Raw genomic sequence first — 18,294 nt, forward strand, 5'->3', positions numbered from 1 at the left:
AGCTATCTCTGGAGAGAGCAGGGAGCTCAGTTGTGGTGGCAGTGGTGGTGGTGGAGTGGTAGCCAACCAAGACTAGCTATCCTAGGGCCCAAGGGCCCTGACCACAGCAGTCCTCCATCTTGGTGGCAGTTCACAAGACAGCAGTGAACAACAGAGTGCAAGGTTAATATTTACTCCATGGAGACCCTGTGAGGTCCCACTCTGCTTTGCTGCCCCATTCCACCCCACCATCTCCAACTCCAGGCCAGGTGGGGGTCTTGGTTTGAATCACACAATGGCTGTGTAACCTGCCTCAGTTTCCCTGAAGCCTCCACCCTTGGAGCCTTGGTTTCCACATAACCCCCCCCCCCCAAAAGTAGCCAGAGCACCGCAGGTGGGAATGCCTTGGAGCCAAGATGTTTTTTTTTTTTTTTTTTTTTTGTAGAGACAGAGCCTCACTTTATGGCCCTCGGTAGAGTGCCGTGGCCTCACACAGCTCACAGCAACCTCCAACTCCTGGGCTTAAGCGATTCTCTTGCCTCAGCCTCCCGAGTAGCTGGGACTACAGGCGCCCGCCACAACGCCCGGCTATTTTTTTTTTTGGTTGCAGTTTGGCCGGGGCCGGGTTTGAACCCGCCACCCTCGGTATATGGGGCCGGCGCCTTACCGACTGAGCCACAGGCGCCGCCCGGAGCCAAGATGTTTATTGACAGAGAGGGATACTGAGGCCTTCCATGCAAGTAACCAGGCCTGAGAAGGCTAGGGGCGGATGTCAGGCAAGAGGGGCAGGAAGGTGGGTCTTGCTGTCCTGGGGTCAGCCTCAGGCACTGGGAGCGTACTGCAGCACCAGCCGGTCAAAGTCATTCTCCTTCCACAGGCCAAGATGGAGGGGAGGTCAGGGGTGAGAGAGACAGAGACAGAGAGAATATGAACATGTGAGCCTGGCCTGAGTTCTGACCCTTCCCTGGCCCAGCCAGGGGAAAAAGCAGCTCACCTTGGCCTGGTACTCCTTAATGAAAGGGTGGGACCTGTGGGCATCCTTCAGCTGGGACAAGTAACGGTTTGTCACCTGTAAGGGAGGCAGGGCCAGGTTAACCAAATGTAGGTAACTCTACAGTGGCTCTGGACTGCCAGGCAAGAGGTGGGTGGGGCAAGGAGCTCTGTTCTCCCTCCCACATCCCCCCTCATCCTGAGGGTGCCACACCCACCCTGGAATCAGGCTGACTGTAAGAAATACAACCTAAACAGTCACACATACCAAAGCAGTGCCCCAGTTTCCCCTTCCCCAGATGACATGGGCTCACCAGAATTGCTCTCTCAGGCCCCTTTTTTCTTCCTATCTCCCACCCCCCACCCTTAAGTGGCACAGACCAGGGGCCCAGCCTAGCCAATCCTGGTTCAAACATATTCTGAGCCCACTTCTCTGTTGGATTCTTGGGAGCCGCTGACCCACTGTCTGTGGTTAAAGGACACCTGTTACCACTGATTTCCAGGAACCCCTGAGCCAATGGCTACTACCCCTTAGCAATGCAGGTTTCTGCCCCAACCCCAGGCTAACCCTGATGTCCAGACCCTGAGACCCCAGCCTGGCTCCAGGATAGCACCATGGGGGCTGAGAAACCCTCTGTGTCTGGTCTTAGGTTGGGTTGGGGAGCAGCCTACCTCAGGGGCCTTGCCCAGGTGTTGGGACAGGACAATGAGGTTGATCAGCGTCTCTGGGTGGCCGCTGTCCTAGAAACGCAGACAGGGGCAGAGTGGGCAGGGTCAGTAACTCCAGGCTCTCTAAGCCTACCCACTCATCCCTATTTTAGGCAGGGCAATGACCAGCACTGGGGAGGGTGTGTGACCTATACAAGGTCACCCCCTCAGAGGTGGGATGGACCCTACCCTGCTGGAATCAGAGTCTGCTCCACCTCCTCTCCCCATTCTGCAAGGCAGTGACCTCAGAGGTGACACAGTACCAAGGGACCAGAAGCCCCTAGCCTCCCAATTCCCCAAGCCAGCTGCATCCCCTCTGCACCTCAGTTTCCTCATCTGTGAACCAGCCTGGGACACGGCTCCCTTGTTTATGGGGACTTGGGAGGTGCACTTTTTTTTTGAGAGTCTCACTCTGTGCCCTGGGCAGAGTGCTGTGGTGTCTTAGCGCACAGCAACCTCAAACTCCTGGCTCAAGTGATCCCTTTGCCTCAACCTCCCAAGTAGCTGGGATGACAGGCACCCACCATGACGCCCAGCTATTTTTTTTCCATTTTTAGTAGAGAAGGGACTTGCTCTTGCTCAGGCTGGTCTCAAACTCCTGAGGGCGACTCTTTCCACCTCCCAGAGTGCTAGCATTGAAGGCGTGAGCCACTGCACCCGGCCAGGGAGGGGCATATTTATTACACAAATCTCAACTCCTGCTATGAATGAACCCCAAGGCCATGGGGCAGACCTGCCATCCCATCTTCTGAGATACCTTGGCAGAAAGCTGCTAGAAAATTACTATTTCCGGGCTCAGCACCCATAGCTCAGTGAGTAGGGTGCCAGCTACGTACACCAAGGCTGGCAGGTTTGAACCCGGCCTGGGCCTGCTAAACAACGACAACTGCAACCAAAAAATAGCCAGGCATTGTGGTCGGCACCTGTAGTCCCAGCTATTTGGGAGGCTGAGGCAAGAGAATCGCATAAGCCCAAGAGTTTGAGGTTGCTGTGACCTCTGAAGGCACGGCACTCTACCGAGGGTGATACCTTGAAACGCTGTCTCAAAAAAAAAAAGAAATTAAATAAATAAAATTACTACTTCCAGGGTCAGGCATGGTGGCTCATGCCTACAATCCTAGCACTCTAGGAGGCTGAGGTGAGTGGATGGGTTGAGCTCATAGGTTCAAGACCAACCGGAGCCAGAGCAAGACCTTGTCTCTAAAAATAGCCGGGCATTGTGGCAGGCACCTATAGCCCCATTTACTTGGGAGGCTGAGGCAAGAGAATTGCTTGAGCCCAAAAGTTTAAGGTTGCTGTGAGCTGTGGTGCCACAGTACTCTACAGAGGGCTATGAGTAGGACTCCGTCTCAAAAAAAAAAAAAAAAAAGAAAGAAAATTCCTATTTCCAGGCAGGTGATCTCACCTGGCCCAGTCCACTCACACTGGCTTCCGAGGCACACAGAACCCCTAGGACCTGCCTCACCCAGAAGACCCAGCCTGCTTAGAACAGAGACACACCATCCAAGCTGGACAAAGACCCTTACCCTAGTGCCACACTTGCCTCGCTGGACACCTTTACTGAGACCTGACTTCTGCCCAACTCAGCCTCCTTGACTAACATCAGCTAGCATTCCCAGGAGCAGTATGTGAGGCTGCTCCAAAAGGAACAAACAGGAATATCTCCAAAACCCCTCAAGAACAGGGGGCAGCCAAAGCCACGAGCCATCAGGGCCGTGGAGCAGCAAGCCAGCCCCAGGTGGTGTTTCAGGGGATGAGGACAGACAAAAGTCCCCATAGGATGTGGTCATGAACACAGACTACACTTGAATTCTTCAGCATTAGGTTTATGTGTATGGGAGGGACTTTGACCACATGGGGTGACAAGGGACACACAGCCTATCTGAGATGCCACAGCAGGCTGTCTTTCTCATTAGAAAAACTGTTACTAGGGCGGTGCCTATGGCTCAGTCGGTAAGGCGCCGGCCCCATATACCAAGGGTGACGGGTTCAAACCCGGCCCCGGCTGAACTGCAACCAAAAAAAAAAAAAAATAGCCAGGCATTGTGGTGGGCGCCTGTAGTCCCAGCTACTCGGGAGGCTGAGGCAAGAGAATCGCTTAAGCCCAGGAGTTGGAGGTTGCTGTGAGCTGTGTGAGGCCATAGCACTCTACCAAGGGCCATAAAGTGAGACTCTGTCTCTACAAAAAAAGAAAAACTGTTACTACAAAATGGAAAAAGCTTTCTCATCATAAAAATAACAAACTCAACATAAAGACCACAGACAATGGTCAGGAGACAACTGTCAAAACTACCCTGAGCAGGCAGTGATCTCTCTGCCTTCTCTACAAAGACAGGCCTGCTCTACTCTGTATAATGACTTGTGGCATCTACTCAATGATGAGTATAAATTCAAGTGAAGGACTCAATTGGAGGCCCCCTGCCAGGCAGCTGAGGTGACAGTGAGAATAGGGCCTATCCATTCAATCCAGGCTGCCTGGATCTTCTTGTTTCCAAGAGAAGTTGGAATGTGGATGTTCATTTGCAATCTCGATTTTTTAGGTCCTGGCAGCTGAGTGAGCAGTAGAATCCAGGTGGGGTCACATGGCATGCCTGCAGGGACTCCACCACACCAGTTTCTGTCCATTCTGACCCCACCCTCGAACCCCCTGGCCTTCCTGCCATCCCCATTCTGCAGACAGGGCCTGGGGGGTGGCTGGGCCCTCACCTACCTTGTCAAGCGCCTCCTGAAGCACACCCTCAGCGGCCTCCCAGCGGCCCTGGGCCATGTGGCAGGCCGCCTGTCCATTAAGCAGCAGCAGTGTAGGCAAGCACTTGTCAGCCATCTCCTGAAAGATGTAGTAGGCATCCTGCAGCTTCTCACCACCCTGTGAGGACAGTCTGTGTCACTGCTGGTCAACCTGCCCAGCCCTTCCCCTGTCAGTCCCTTCACACAGTGGAGGCTCACAGCCCGTCCACCTGCTTGCTAGAGACCCCATTACCCATCAGTGCAGCCTATGCTCTGCTGAGGAGGCCAAATGACATCCAGTTGCCTCCCACCCAGCTATCCAAGTGTCCAGTTTATAGATGTGGTAACTTCCACAGAAACATACAGAGACTCAATGCACAGATGGTGGGACTGGGCCCTGAGCCTGGACCATCAGGTCAAGGGCCTATCAGAGGCGGAGGCAGCTCCATGACCGATGCCCCTGACCTGCCAGCTTGCTAATGACACTGTCTGACATTTGCAGGGGCAGCCTGAGGCCAAGGTGGGCTTTGGAGAAAGGTTAAATTACCAGAAAGATCTGTTGGGTTTGTCCCACTAAACTGGATGGATATTGCAAATTTATTGGCTAAGGCCTCAGCCCCCTGACAGGCAGAGATTTTAACAAGCCCATACAAAAGAACAACTCACAAAGGAAGTCAAGTCCCAGGAACCAGAAAAGAGGCTGCTGTCAGGCAGGGGTGCCAAGACCTGGGGCTGAGGACACCTACAGGGCTGCTAGGGAACAGTCAGCGCCAGGGCTGGCTAAGTACCAGGAGCCCAGAGAGCAGAGCCTGGCCAGGAGGAAGAGCCAGGCCACCTCTGGGTCTGGACCCCCCTTCTTCCCACTACTGCTTGTTCACTCTCTCTCCAGCCAAGTCACTTGGCTCTGAAAAGCCTGAGTGGAGTCATGGTTGAGAAAGGCCAGAGCCACATCCATAGTGAGGGGGGATGGTTCCTGCCCCATTCCTAGAACCCTGCTGGAGCAAGGCCCACAAGAGTGGCCAGTGGCCTGGGTACAGATGGGGGTGGCCCAAAGACCCCACTGGACTGGACACCAATGATTTCTGTGCCCGAGGCCTTGGGGCTTACCACAGCCAGGTTGACCCAGGCAGTGGCAAGCTGCGTGAGTGTGGCATCCTCGTCTTGGTCCTGCATTCTCTTCAGCTCCTTCCTGGAGATAGGGGAGAGAGGAGGGAAGGGAACTGAGTAGCCAAGGGCTCACCTGGTACAGTCCACCTTGTTCCTCGCATGGAGCCACAAGCTCCCCTGCACACACATCTTCCACGACTGAATGCCTGGGCTGTGTGTGCTTGCCTGCCTCGTGCTGGTCCTGAGAGGGCTGGGTTGGCCCTACCCACTATGCCCAGGGCACCCAGCACAAGGTAGAGCTCAGGAGAGAATCACTCGATTGAGGCACACTATGAACAAGTCTGGAGCAAGAGCCTTGGAAGCTGCAGTAAGAGACATGAATAGTCACCCACAGCCTCCAACCCAGTGATACCACTTCCAGGGTCTGTTCTGAGAGATGACCCCAGTCAGGGCACGTGCCAAGTAGCACGTACTTATGGGGGCAGCCTCCTCAATTCTCTTCTCGCAGAGGGAAACTGAGAGCAATGAGTCCTGTCCCTCATGGAATAGAATGAAATAAGAAGAAATGATTGAGCAGCAGAGGCTCTGGGGCATGTAGGGTGGAGGATGGAGACAGACAGGGAACAGCTCACCGGGCGAGGTCCAGGCGGTCCAGCTTCAGCAGAATCTGCACTGTCATGGCCATACTGCAGGACAAGCAAGACAAGTGGGTAGTCAACAGGTGTTGTAGCCACCCCCTCACCAGGGGCCCACTCCACGTGTCCAGAATGTTCCTAATGCCTCTAAGAGAGTTTGGACCAACAGTGCAGAAGGGGACACGCTTGCTCCCACATTTTGATGCTGAGCTTGCTTGGGCCAGGGAGATCTGGTGGGGTCCCCAGGGTGTAAACTTCCAGGCTCCCAGTCTGTGCACTGCCCACCCCAAGAAGAAACTGCAACTGACTTCACTTGTGGACAAAACGCTGTCCTGGGCCCATCAACAGGATTGTGAATGTGCACTCAGGAACAAGGCCCTGAAGAGGAGGGACACACACTTGTCCCCACCTCTGCTGCAGGGCCCTCGGACCACCCATTATCTCGGTTCTTCTGATCCCCAGGTGTGCAGTCACTCAAGGGGCCACTTCTTCCTGTGTTTCCCACCAGAAAAGGAGCTGGTACCCAGACCAGTGCCAAGTCCATGGACTTGCTCACTGTGTGCCATCCCTTATTTCCAAGCCCCTGCAGACCCCTTTGTGGATGGAAGTGGCATATGAAGAAATACATGATGATCATGTGATAAGCACCTAACAATACACAGAGGAAGGCAGGCACAGCTCATAGGAAAGGGCAGGCATGTATTCTGTGACCAGCATCCGTGACTAGCATGGGCCCAGAATCCCACCCAGGTGGAGGCTGGTAATGACTGACCAGGTCACACAGAGCTCCAGCACCCCCACATTAGAAAGCCCTGAAGTTAGACTGGCCTGAGGGGCCCAAGAAGGCATGAGAGACTAGGCCCAGGAACAGAAGGCTGGGGGAGGAAGGGCACAGAAATCATGAGCAGAGACAAAGGCACTTTCTGCTCCACATTAAGACTTTGCAGCCCTGGGCACTGTGGGAGCTGGAGCGAGGACAGGAGACCTGGGCCTCATTTCAGGACTGCTTCATTCACTGCTCCTATGACAACGGCCAGTGAGGCGGTATGCAGCCTGGAGGTGGGGCGGGGGGTGCACTCACCACTCTAGGCTATCCCCCTGGTGCAGGGCACGCAAGGCAGCGTCTGGGTTCTGGTCGTGGAGGTAGACCGAGGCGGCCATGAGCAGGAAGGTGGTGTTGGTTACATCCACACTTTTGCTCATCTCCCGGTCCAGCTCGGCCACGACGGCATCTCTATAAAACAAGGGTCCACACTTGAGGCTAGGAGGGGCCAGGTCCCTGTGTAACCTCAAAAAGTCCTATTCCTTGGAAGCACACAGGCCCAGAAAGGGTGAACCAGACCCTAGGGATGCACAGCAGCACCCAAGACTCACTTTCCCCTGAGGTACTTCTCACCCTATACAGAAGGAGAAACTGAGGATACAAGAAATGGGGCTGGATGCTCCAGGCCTGGTAGGAAGGATGTGCTGCAGGAGGGGTTGTGCCTGGCTCTATCCAGGAAGCATATGAATGACTCCCAGGGCCTTGAAGTACCCTGGGCCTCAGTTTTCAGGGGCTATGGTGTCCACAACACCCTGAACTTGGAGGGAACTGGCTGACATAGCGGGTGCCACATGAATACAGGAGAGGAACTGTGACTCTCACATCACCATCCCCAGGAGGCTGGTGGTCCTTGCTGAGACTCTCAACTGGCCAACCTTGTAGGCTTCAAGCCCAAGTCTCTGAGTGGGACCTTGGCCTGAGTGCTGAGGGTGGCTATAGAGAAGACAGGAGCCCAAGATGACTGCCAGCAGGGGGGCCTTCGGCAGCCCCACAGCTGGGGAGGCTGCCTTTCATTCCTGACAACCCAGTGTGTTGGCTGCGCCCCCCCCAGGTGGACAATGTGCTGGGGGCCATAGCTGGGCTAGAGTCCAGGCAAGGCCGAGGACCAGCTAGATGTGCCCTTATGCCATAGGTCACCTGAGTCTCAGTCTCCCTAACTGGAAAAGAGCCCAAACACCCATTTCTAAGAGCTGCTGAGCAGCTAACAAAAGGCAGGCAAAGGCGTCACTGTCAGACCAAAGCTACTGCTCCTCTGGGTCCACACGAGTCTCTGTGACCCTGTAAGAATCCACATGGGCACTGGAAGACTGTTTACCAGATACCTGTGTCTGAGTACTCCCCCCGGGGCGAGGCATGCTTGCTACCATCCAGACTCCACTGAGAACTGGCTGCAGCTCCAGACCCCGATTTACCAGTGACTTCAAATATGAGCCGGTTTCCTCCTCTGTGTAGAGGGGCCACATATGAGGGTCACAGAGGGTGGCATGAGAGGCTCCCAAGGCTGCCTTGGAAAGATTTCCTGAGGCCCCAGGCACACAGGAGTACATGGACACTGCCTCCTCTTAGTGCTTTTGTTTTAGGAGGTGTTTGAGACAGGGACTCACTCTGTCACTCAGATTGGAGTGCAGTGGCATCATTATTGCTACTCCAGCCTCAGTCTCCTGGGCTCAAACGATCCTCCTACCTTAGCCTCTCTGGTAGCTGGGACTACAGGTATGTGCCCCCACGCCAAGCTGATTTTTCTATTTTTTGTAGAGACAGGGTCTCACTATGTTACCCAGGTTGGTCTTGAAGTCCTGGCCCGAAGTGATTCTCCTACCTTGGTCTCCCAAAGTACTAGGATTACAGGTGTCAGACACTGTGTTTGGCCTGCAGTGTTGTTATTGTGAGGTATAATTACTGATAAAGGCTCTGATCAGCAGAACTCCCTTCACCGCCCAAGGGATGGTACAGAACACACCGTGAACCACCCTGCTTCACTGAGCACCTGCCCAGCCCACCTGCTTTAAATGGGTTCTTTTTGGTGACACTCACAACAACTACTGCTCCTGGAGAGCCCAGAGTTCCTCACTAGTGAAGTTCAGGGTGGGAGAAACAAGGGCCTTGGGAAGCCGTCTGAATCTCCTGGGCTGCTGTCACAAAGTACCACATCCTGGGTGGCTTAAGACAGCAGGGATTTGGGTGGTACCTGGGGGTCAGTGAGTAGGGCGCTGGCCCCATATACTGAGAGTGACCAAACTGCAACAAAAAAATAGCCGAGAGCTGTGGCAGGTGCCTGTAATCCCAGCTACTTGGGAGACTGAGGCAAAAGAATTGCCTAAGCCCAAGAACTAAAGGTTGCTGTGAGCTGTGACACCACGGCACTCTACCAAGGGCGATAAACTGAGACCCTGTCTCTAAAAAAAAAAAAAAGACAGCAGGGATTTATGCTATTTCAGCCCAGGAAATGAAGTTGTCAGCAGGGCTGGTTCCCTCTGGTTCTGGTTCCTTCTGGTGGTTCTGAAGGAGACCCCATGCGAGGCCCCTCTCCTGGATTCTGGTGATACATGTGCTCCTTGGTTTACAAATGTATCATCCCACCTTTGCAGGCTTCCCCTCTCTACGCCTGCCTCCTTTTGTCTCTTACAAGGACACCAGTTGTTGGTTTCAGAGCCACTCTAAATCTAGGATGACCTCATCTGAAGCACCTTACCTTAATTTGCCAAGCAAAAACCCTTTTTTTTTGGAGCCAGAGTCTCACTTTATTGCCCTTGTTAAGAGTGCTATGGCATTACAGCTCATAGCGACCTCAAATTCTTGGGCACAAGAGATTCTCTTGCCTCAGCCTCCCCAGTAGATGGGACTATAGGCATCTACCACAACGCCCAGCTATTTTTAGGGATGGAGTCTTGCTCTGCTTCAGGCTGGTCTCAAACTCAGGCAATCCACCCATCTCAGTCTCCCACAGTGCTTTTTTTTTTTTTTGTGGAGACAAGAGTCTCATTTTGTTACCGTTGGTAGAGTACCATGGCATCATACCTCACAGCAACCTGGAACTCTTCGGTTCAAGCAATCCCCTTGCCTCAGCCTCCCAAGTAGCTGGGACTATAGGCACCTGCCACAACACTCGGCTTCTTCTAGAGACAGGCGTTTCACTCTGGCTCAGGCTGGTCTCGAACCTGTGAGCTCAGGCAATCTACCCACCTCCGCCTCCCAGAGTGCTAGGATTACAGGCGTGAACCACTGTGCCCGGCCAAAGACCTTCTTTTCAAACAACCTTGACAAGTACCTGGGATAGGACATGGACACATCTTTTGGGGACACCATTCACCCCATGATGAACACAAAGCAACTCCCTAGAGTCTCAGGCCTCCCTAGGTGAAGGGAGATGGTGCTGGGGGTGCTGCCTCCCTGGGATGAGAAGGGGGCAGGATCACAGCAAAGTGTCACCCCCCCAACCTAAGTCCCATTCTTGTTAAGCAGGAGGGGACCCCTGGGTTTACACAGCCTGGCTTCCTCTCCTCACATGGCTACCATCCATGGGTGTTTGACCAACACTGATCTGCAACTCAGGGACAGGACAGGCATGACCCCCCCTCCCCCAACCCCCCAACCCGAGCTCCAAAGCAGACAATCCATAGGTGGCACAGCCACTTCTCTGGTCAGATCCACAGCTGGCTGGAAGGGGCCTTCCTGGGGGTCTGGGGTAAACAGTGCTGGTCAGAAAACTAGAGGAGCCCCTGTCCCAACCACACCCCAGGCTGTCCTGGGGGAAGAGGGCTCTCTCAGGGTGCCCAGTGCTGCACAATAATTGATACCTGCAGTTGTAGGTTCAGAGAGCACCTCGTGGTCCCCAAGGACATCTATGTACGTCGTCTCTGACCCTCCCTTTTGAAACAGGCTCTGTCTCTGCCCACCTGCTATGCAGGCAAGGGAAACCAAGGCACAGAGGTGACAGGACAAGGAGGTGGGCCACCCCATCTGAAGGACATCATGGTGGACACTGTATAGGTTTGTAACAAATAGGCTTGGAGAAGACCCTGCACCCAGGCTGGCCAGCCCTTCCCACCGGCCTCACCTCCGACTCTCACTGGCAAGGTACTCTGCAAACATTCGAACAGCCTGGAGCTCAGGGGCTGAGGAGGGCTTGATCTCATCTAGGACCACGCCGTACTTCCTCTGCAGTTGGGATAAACACATTTCAGATGCGCTGGCCCTCCCCAAAGGATTTCTATGTCCCCAGTTTGACTGTCAGCATCACCTGGCAGAGCCCCCAGACAGGAAGCCCTTGCCCTGGCAGGGACCCCCTCAACCCCCCAGGGGCCACCACCACTGCAGTGCATTGGGAAGTCAACATGGTGTGACCTGTCACAGGTTGCCCTTACCTGTCAGGTCATGCTGCCCAATGCTTGAGCTGGAGACCCTGACAGGTTTTTGTTCCTTCCTATCTGTCTACCTCTAGTGATGACAGGCAGGGATAGGTGTGTCATTTGGGGGCAGGGCAGCAGCAGCAGCTTTGGGAAGTGGGAGCATGTGCTCCTATAAAGCAAAAGTGTCCCCTCCAAGTCCGCCCCATACACAGTGGCCCCTCTTGCTGATACCAGAGTGATGCCTGTGGTCACTTCTGGAGTTGGGAGCCCATCCCTTGCTGTGTTCCCTCCTCAACTGCTTCTATTCTTTTGTTGCCATGTACACATGTTAATCTTCACTTTGAAGACAAACAGAAATTCTGGGCTGCACACACCATTGGCGCTGGGCTCGGAGGGGAACCTTCTAGGTCCAAGCACAAGGGTGGGCCTGTTAGATTCCAGAATGCTCCGCAAAGGAAAAGGTGCACGCAGACCCAGAAAGCTGCCTAACACTAACAACAGTGCACCAACATCAAAGCATCACCAAATGTCCCACAATGACGTTAAGATGTTAATTATGAGAGAAACTGCATATGGGGAGGAGAAGCATAGGGAACTCTGTGTCCTCTCCACTCAATTACTCTGTAAACCTAAAACTGAACTAGAGAAATAAAAGCTATTAATTTTTTTTTTAAAGAATCCAGAAACCCCAACACAGACCCCCTAGCCTAGGGGTCCAGGGCCTCAGTGACACAGGTAGCTACACCAATTGCTTGTGGTCACTAGACCCTATGGGCCTGGAACCCCTTTAGATGGCACCTTCCTGGACTCTGGCCCCAGTGCTCTGTTTGTTACTCTCCTGTCCCAGAGTTCGTACTGTCCCCAGTCACGGGCCAGCACTCACCTGCGCCAGGTATGCTCTGTACAGGAAAACGTCCCTTTCCACATCTCTCTCTGGGCTTGAAAGCTGCGGGAACAAAGGTGGGTCAGGATATAGACCAAGGCATAGCACAACCCACACAGGTCCCCTGAGACAGGTCCTCAGAGGCTGGAGATTAAGTGGCCTACATGGGAGGGTCCCAGCCCTGATCCTCCACTGTGTGTGACTTTGATTAAGTATGAATGGCTACTGCTGGGAGCACCTGCATGGAAGGCACCTGATCTTGTCCTGGCCTTACATTACCCCAGAAAAGAGGGTAATCATCTCTCCTGTTTGTCCCAAAGTGCAGTGGCTGCTCCAGCCACACAGTGAGGACCCAGGGTGGGGCGCACACCTCTGACTGCTGGACATGCAGCCACTCAACGCTTGCTCTTGTTCTGCTTTTGCTTCAAAACACTTTTTTTTTTTTTTTTTTAGAGAGAGACAGTCTCATTTTATTGCCTTTGGTAGTGTTCCGTGGTGTCAAAGCTCACAGCAACCTCCAACTCCTGGGCTTAGGCGATTCTCTTGCCTCAGCCTCCTGTGTAGCTGGGACTACAGGCGCCTGCCACAACCCCCAGCTATTTTTTGTTGCAGTTTGGCCAGGGCCGGGCTCGATCCTGCCACCCTCGGTATATGGGGCTGGTGCCCTACTCACTGAGCCACAGGTGCTGCCCAAGCTTCAACACACTTTAAGTTCAATTTGCACCAGTGCAGCAACTGCATCTAGCCAAGGCCAGGGGAGACCCAGGGACTGCCCAGTACTTGGGCCATGCCCCTGCAGCACTACACAGGACTAAGTGGTAGGAGAGAGATTACCTACCACTACATTTGGTTTAGGGCTGTGAGGAAGGTCCCCGAAGCCCCAGCCAGGCAGGAAAGGCTGAGGACCCTTCCTTGGGAGAATAGCTTTGGATGTTGCCCTGGGGTGCTGGCTGACTTCCAGTTGGGCACAGTGTAGCTTAGCCCCTGGCTCAGGGCCCTGGCACAGGCCACCTGGGTTGGGAGGGTCAAGTGTATGTGGGAAGCAGGCCTGGCCACCTTGAGGTAACTACCCCAACAACCTCCAAGCTAAGAGGCCTGAGAAAGCACACAGATAGCCTACCAGCTCCCAAGGCACTGGGACAAAGGATCCAGCACCCTATAGCTGAAGGCACACAGGAATGCCAGACCCTGAAGCTGAGAACCAGATTCCAAGCCACCATGCCCTCTTGCTTCTCCCCAGCCTGGGGCAAGAATGTGGGTGGCAAACATGTTCTCATCCCAGCCTTGGGAGACCAGGCCCCACCTCAACTCAGGCTGGTGTAGGCTGGGTTTCTGGCCATGATTTGGAACGTGATGCCTCATGTACAAGTAACTCTCACATGACCATAGAAGGTAGATATCAACAAGGAAGACCAGCTTAGGGCCCCATGCCACCCTCAATTAAAAGAGACAGACAACGGTTCTCAAGGTCTTCTTTTGTGAGACAGGGTCTCGCTGTGTTGCCTAGGAGAGAATGTAGTGGTGTCATCATAGCTTGCAGCAACCTCAAACTTCTGGGCTCAAGTGATCCTCCTGCCTCAGCCTCCCAAGTAACTGGGACTACAGGCACATCCCATAATGCCTGGATAATTTTTGTACTTTTTGTAGAGAAGGGTCTTACTACATTGCCCAGGCTGGTCCCAAACCCCTGGCCTTAAGTGACCCTTCTGCCTTGGCCTCCCAAAACGCTAGAATTATACGCACCAGCCACCAGATCCGGCAAAGGATCTTGACGGTAAGAAAACCGTAGGGGGCTCCACACCTGTGGCTCAAGCAGCTAAGGTGCCAGCCACATACACCTGAACTGGTGGGTTCAAATCCAGCCCGGGCCCGCCAAACAACAATGATGGCTGCAACCAAAAAATAGCTGGGTGTTATGGTGGGCGCCTGTAGGCCCAGCTACTTTGGGGGCGGAGGCAGGAGAATTGCTTGAGCCCAGGAGCTAGAGGTTGCTGTGAGCTGTGAAGCCACAGCACTCTATCCAGGGCTACAGCTTGAGGCTCTGTCTCAAAAAAAAAAAAAAAGAAAAGAAAGGAAGACTGTAGGGCACCATGAGGGGTACCAGGGTGGCTTTAGCTAGCCTGTCTGTAAAACACACAGTGCCAATGGCCTTGCAGGATTGCCAAGGTATCTACAAGATCCTTGGTGCAGAAGCATTCAGAGGCTGCTCAGTTCTCCAAGAGAGAAGAGCACTGGGAAGAGTAACAATAGATGTATGGAGTAGGTACCCTGACACCAGGCTCTGGTCTCCAACACTGAGGGCTCGTTATAATCATCTGGAAGCACAGAATACAGCAAAGCCAGGAGGACCACGCCTACCAAGTTGCCTGACCCTAGGCACTGCCCCCAAGAGGCTTCAAAGTGTGCTCAGGGATGAAGACTCTGGATACTGCTTGGGATGGCTGATGGTGATGGAGCCAGAAACCTTGGGGGTAGTGTACCTTCCCTCTACTGTCCGTGCGGCCTTTCAAATCACCTGATCACCATAAGCAACTCAAGGCTTTCTTCGCTGCTTCAACCCCAACACCTGGGTGTTGGCTGCCATCTTGTGGGCACTTCACAAATGTCTGACAAAATTGGAAGTGTCATGTTGGTGGCCTAGTGCTATAGTCAATAAAGGACAGAAACCTCACATGGGCCTGAGTTGCTAGGGCCACTGTAAAGAACCACCACAGCCAGGGAGGCTTAAAACAGAAATTGATTCTCTGCCAGTTCTGGAGGCCAAAAGTACAAAGTCAAGGTGTCAGCAGAGCCATGCTCCCTCCAAAAGCTCTAGGTCACAGGGTTGTCCAATGTGCAGCCCATGGGTGGCATGCAGATTACTCGAGGCCTGCTAGATATTGTGAAAAGAAAGCACAGATCTTTTCCTTTGCTCATCAGCTTTCGTTAGTGTTTGTGTATTTAAGATGAGGCCCGAGACTCGTTTTTTTTTTTTTTTAAGATAGAGCCTCAAGCTGTCACCCTGGGTAGAGTGCTGTGGCATCACATCTCACAACAACCTCCAACTCCTGGGCTCAAGCATTCTCCTGCTTCTGCCTCCCAAGCAGCTGGGACAACAGGCACCCGTCACAATGCCCAGCTACTTTTTTGGTTGCAGCCATCATTGTTGTTTGGCAGGCCCGGGCTGGATTCGAACTCGCCAGCTCAGGTGTATGTGGCTTGCCCCTTAGCCGCTTGAGCCACAGGTGCCAAGCCTTTTTTTTTTCTTTTGAGACAGAGTCTCACTATGTCACCCTAGTGACAGTAGAATGCCATGGCGTCACAGCTCACAGCAACCTCCAACTCTTGGGCTTAAGCGATTCTCTTGCCTCAGCCTCCCAAGTAGCTGGGAGTAACAGGCACCCGCCACAACACCTGGCTATTTTTGGGTTGCAGTTGTCATTGTTGTTTAGCAGACCCAGGCCAGGCTCCAACCGGTATGTGGCCGGCACCCTACCCATCGAGCTATGGGCACTACCAAGATCCCATATCTTAAAAAAAAAAAAAAAAGTGGGCTGGGTGTGGTGGCTCACGCGTGTAAATCTAGCATTCTGGGGGCGGCGCCTGTGGCTCAGTGAGTAGGGTGCCGGCCCCATATGCCGAGGGTGGCGGGTTCAAACCCAGCCCCGGCCAAACTGCAACAACAACAAAAAAAAAAAAAATAGCCGGGCGTTGTGGCGGGTGCCTGTAGTCCCAGCTGCTCGGGAGCCTGAGGCAAGAGAATCGCGTAAGCCCAAGAGTTAGAGGTTGCTGTGAGCCGTGTGACGCCACGGCACTCTACCCGAGGGCGGTACAGTGAGACTCTGTCTCTACAAAAAAAAAAAAAAAAATCTAGCATTCTGGGAGGCTGAGGTGGGTGGATTACTTGAGCTCACAAGTTCGAGACCAGTCTGAGCAAAAAACAAGACCCTCATCTCTACTAAAAATAGAAAAACTGAGGCAAGAGGATTGCTTCTGCCCAAGAGTTGGAGGTTGCTGTCAGCTATGATGCCACAGCACTCTACCCAGGGCAACAGCTTGAGACTCTGTCTAAAAAAAAAAAGTGTTCTCTTAAGCAGTTGTTTGAGGTAATTTGTCATAGCAGCAATGGAGAACTAATACAATCATACAAAAGTTACTTCAACAAATGCTATAAGCTTCCTGAAGTTTGTTTGAGATTCTATCCATTATATGGACAATACTTGGTATTCCTATGGCCATTTGCACCTTTGCATTTCTTTTTTTTTTTGGTCTCACTTTGTCACCCTTGGTAGAGTACAGGCGTGAGCCAATGTGCCTGGCACACTTGCACCTTTGGAATAAAATCTAAACCTATGCTGTGGGCCCCAAGGCCCTCCTCAATTCAATTTCTCCTTTCTTGCCCCACTTCTATCTGCCACACTGGCTTCTTAAGCCTTGACTACTCCGCACTCAACCCTGCCTGATCACCTTTGCAACAATCTACCAGGTTAGATCTTTCTGACCATGCCCTATGAAGCAGAGCTCATGGTTATTCTCTGACTTGGCTCTTTTTCCCCTACTCCTAAAGCACCCACCTCAAAGTTTACCCACATATTTATTCACTTGGTACATTACTGTGAAGGCAGGAAAGGACCCTGCCATGTTTGCTGCTCTTAAATATTCTCCAATAGTTTACCCTGAAAGTGACAGTCTTGTCTGTTTTCCTCCCTAAACATCCTTCTAAAAACAGCCTCTGCTGTCCCCCTCCTGTCATTTCCTCTTCACTGGTTGGGCTTTGGCATGATGGGCTATTTTCTGGGCTTTCAACAGCCAAGCTCATTTCCATCACTCTCCATCACACTAGTCACTTCCTGACTTCTTGTCCCTTTACTTTTTTTTCTTTTTTTGAGGCAGAGTTTCACTATATGGCCCTCGGTGGAGTGCTATGGTGTCACTGCTCACATCAACTTTCAAACTCTTGGGCTTAAGTGATTCTCTTGCCTCAGCCTCCCGAATAGCTGGGACTACAGGTGCCCACGACAACGTCCAGCTATTTTTTTGGTTACGATTGTCATTGTTGTTTGGCAGGCCCAGCCGGGCTTGAACACGCCAGCCTGGGTGTATGTGGCCGGTGCCCTACTCACTGAACTAGGGCTCCACCCCGTCCCTTACTTGTTTACTGTCTCTGTTGGTAGGCTGAGGCCGTCTCAGTAGACAAAATTAAAGCCCAGTAGAATACAGTTCCTGGCCCAAAGAGATGCTCATTAAGGAACAGATGAATGGGCAAATGGACAGCTCTCGGGAAATAACTAGGGCAGTCTGGCAGGGTAACATGTCTCTTTCTCCCTCTTTCTGAGCCTTGGTATTTTTAATTTTTTTTGTAGAGACAGAGTTTCACTTTATTGCCCTCGGTAGAGTGCCGTGGCATCACACAACTCACAGCAACCTCCAACTCCTGGGCTTAGGCGATTCTCCTGCCTGCCTCAGCCAAAACACCCAGCTATTTCTTTGGTGCAGTTTGGCAGGGGCCAGGTTTGAACCCACCACCCTCGGTATATGGGGCCGGCGTGGGGAGCCACAGGCGCCGCCCCAGCCTTGGTATTCTTATCCTTAAAACGGGGATGAAAAACCGTCCCTACCTCTTAGGAATTGGGTGTATGGCTCGACGAAAGAGAATTATTGTCACCATAGTGGCATAACATCTTCCTTACTCAAATGCCTTCCAGGGCGTACAGTGAGTGCTCTATGTCAGGAGCAACATAAAGTGTTACTGCCTTGGGTTTTGTCATGGAACAACGATTACTCCTACCGCACTCCGAAGACGCGCGCGGAGAAAAAACTCCCCGAGAAGATGGAAAGTTCTTTGAAGCAGAGCGCGGCTCGCGGCCGTACGAAACCGACCTCTGCCTCCGCCCCCAGCGTCCCCTCGCCCCTGCGCGGCCGCACCTTCACCCGCTGGGCCTCATTGATGCACTGCTGGTAGCTGCCGATGTAAAAGGCGTTCTTCACGTCGAACAGCTCATCCACTTCCCCGGAGCCGCCGGACACCGGCCCGGGGGCCGGAGGCGCCATGTTGTTTTGGTCTCACTTACTCCTGTTCCTGAGAGACACGTCAACCGGAAGTAGGGCGCCACT

The 18,294-nt window shown here is 53.1% G+C and overlaps 1 protein-coding gene across 1 annotated transcript; it reads right to left on the bottom strand.

Annotated features, from left to right (window-relative positions):
* Nucleotides 1–667: 667 nt before the first annotated feature.
* On the bottom strand, nt 668–18,277 carry COPE (COPI coat complex subunit epsilon). The gene is made up of 10 exons (XM_053585739.1): nt 18,106–18,277; nt 12,202–12,264; nt 11,027–11,127; nt 7,228–7,380; nt 6,144–6,197; nt 5,512–5,593; nt 4,388–4,543; nt 1,642–1,710; nt 974–1,048; nt 668–847 (listed from the first exon to the last, which is right to left on the bottom strand). The coding sequence occupies exons 1-10, from the start codon at nt 18,229–18,231 to the stop codon at nt 800–802; spliced, it is 927 nt and encodes a 308-aa protein (XP_053441714.1). The 5' UTR covers nt 18,232–18,277; the 3' UTR covers nt 668–799.
* Between the last annotated feature and the right edge of the window lie 17 nt (nt 18,278–18,294).

This window comes from Nycticebus coucang, chromosome 3, assembly GCF_027406575.1.
Source record: "Nycticebus coucang isolate mNycCou1 chromosome 3, mNycCou1.pri, whole genome shotgun sequence".
Lineage (NCBI taxonomy): Eukaryota > Metazoa > Chordata > Mammalia > Primates > Lorisidae > Nycticebus > Nycticebus coucang.

Bases quoted from the DNA above. Each gene is read 5' to 3' on its own strand.
- COPE (XM_053585739.1), bottom strand. From the start codon at position 18,231: ATGGCGCCTCCGGCCCCCGGGCCGGTGTCCGGCGGCTCCGGGGAAGTG. The intron at 1,711-4,387 runs GTAGGTGAGGGC...CTGCGTTTCTAG, and splicing joins TTCAGGAGGCGCTTGACAAG to GACAGCGGCCACCCAGAGAC. The intron at 848-973 runs GTGAGCTGCTTT...GGCCTGTGGAAG, and splicing joins TTAAGGAGTACCAGGCCAAG to GAGAATGACTTTGACCGGCT.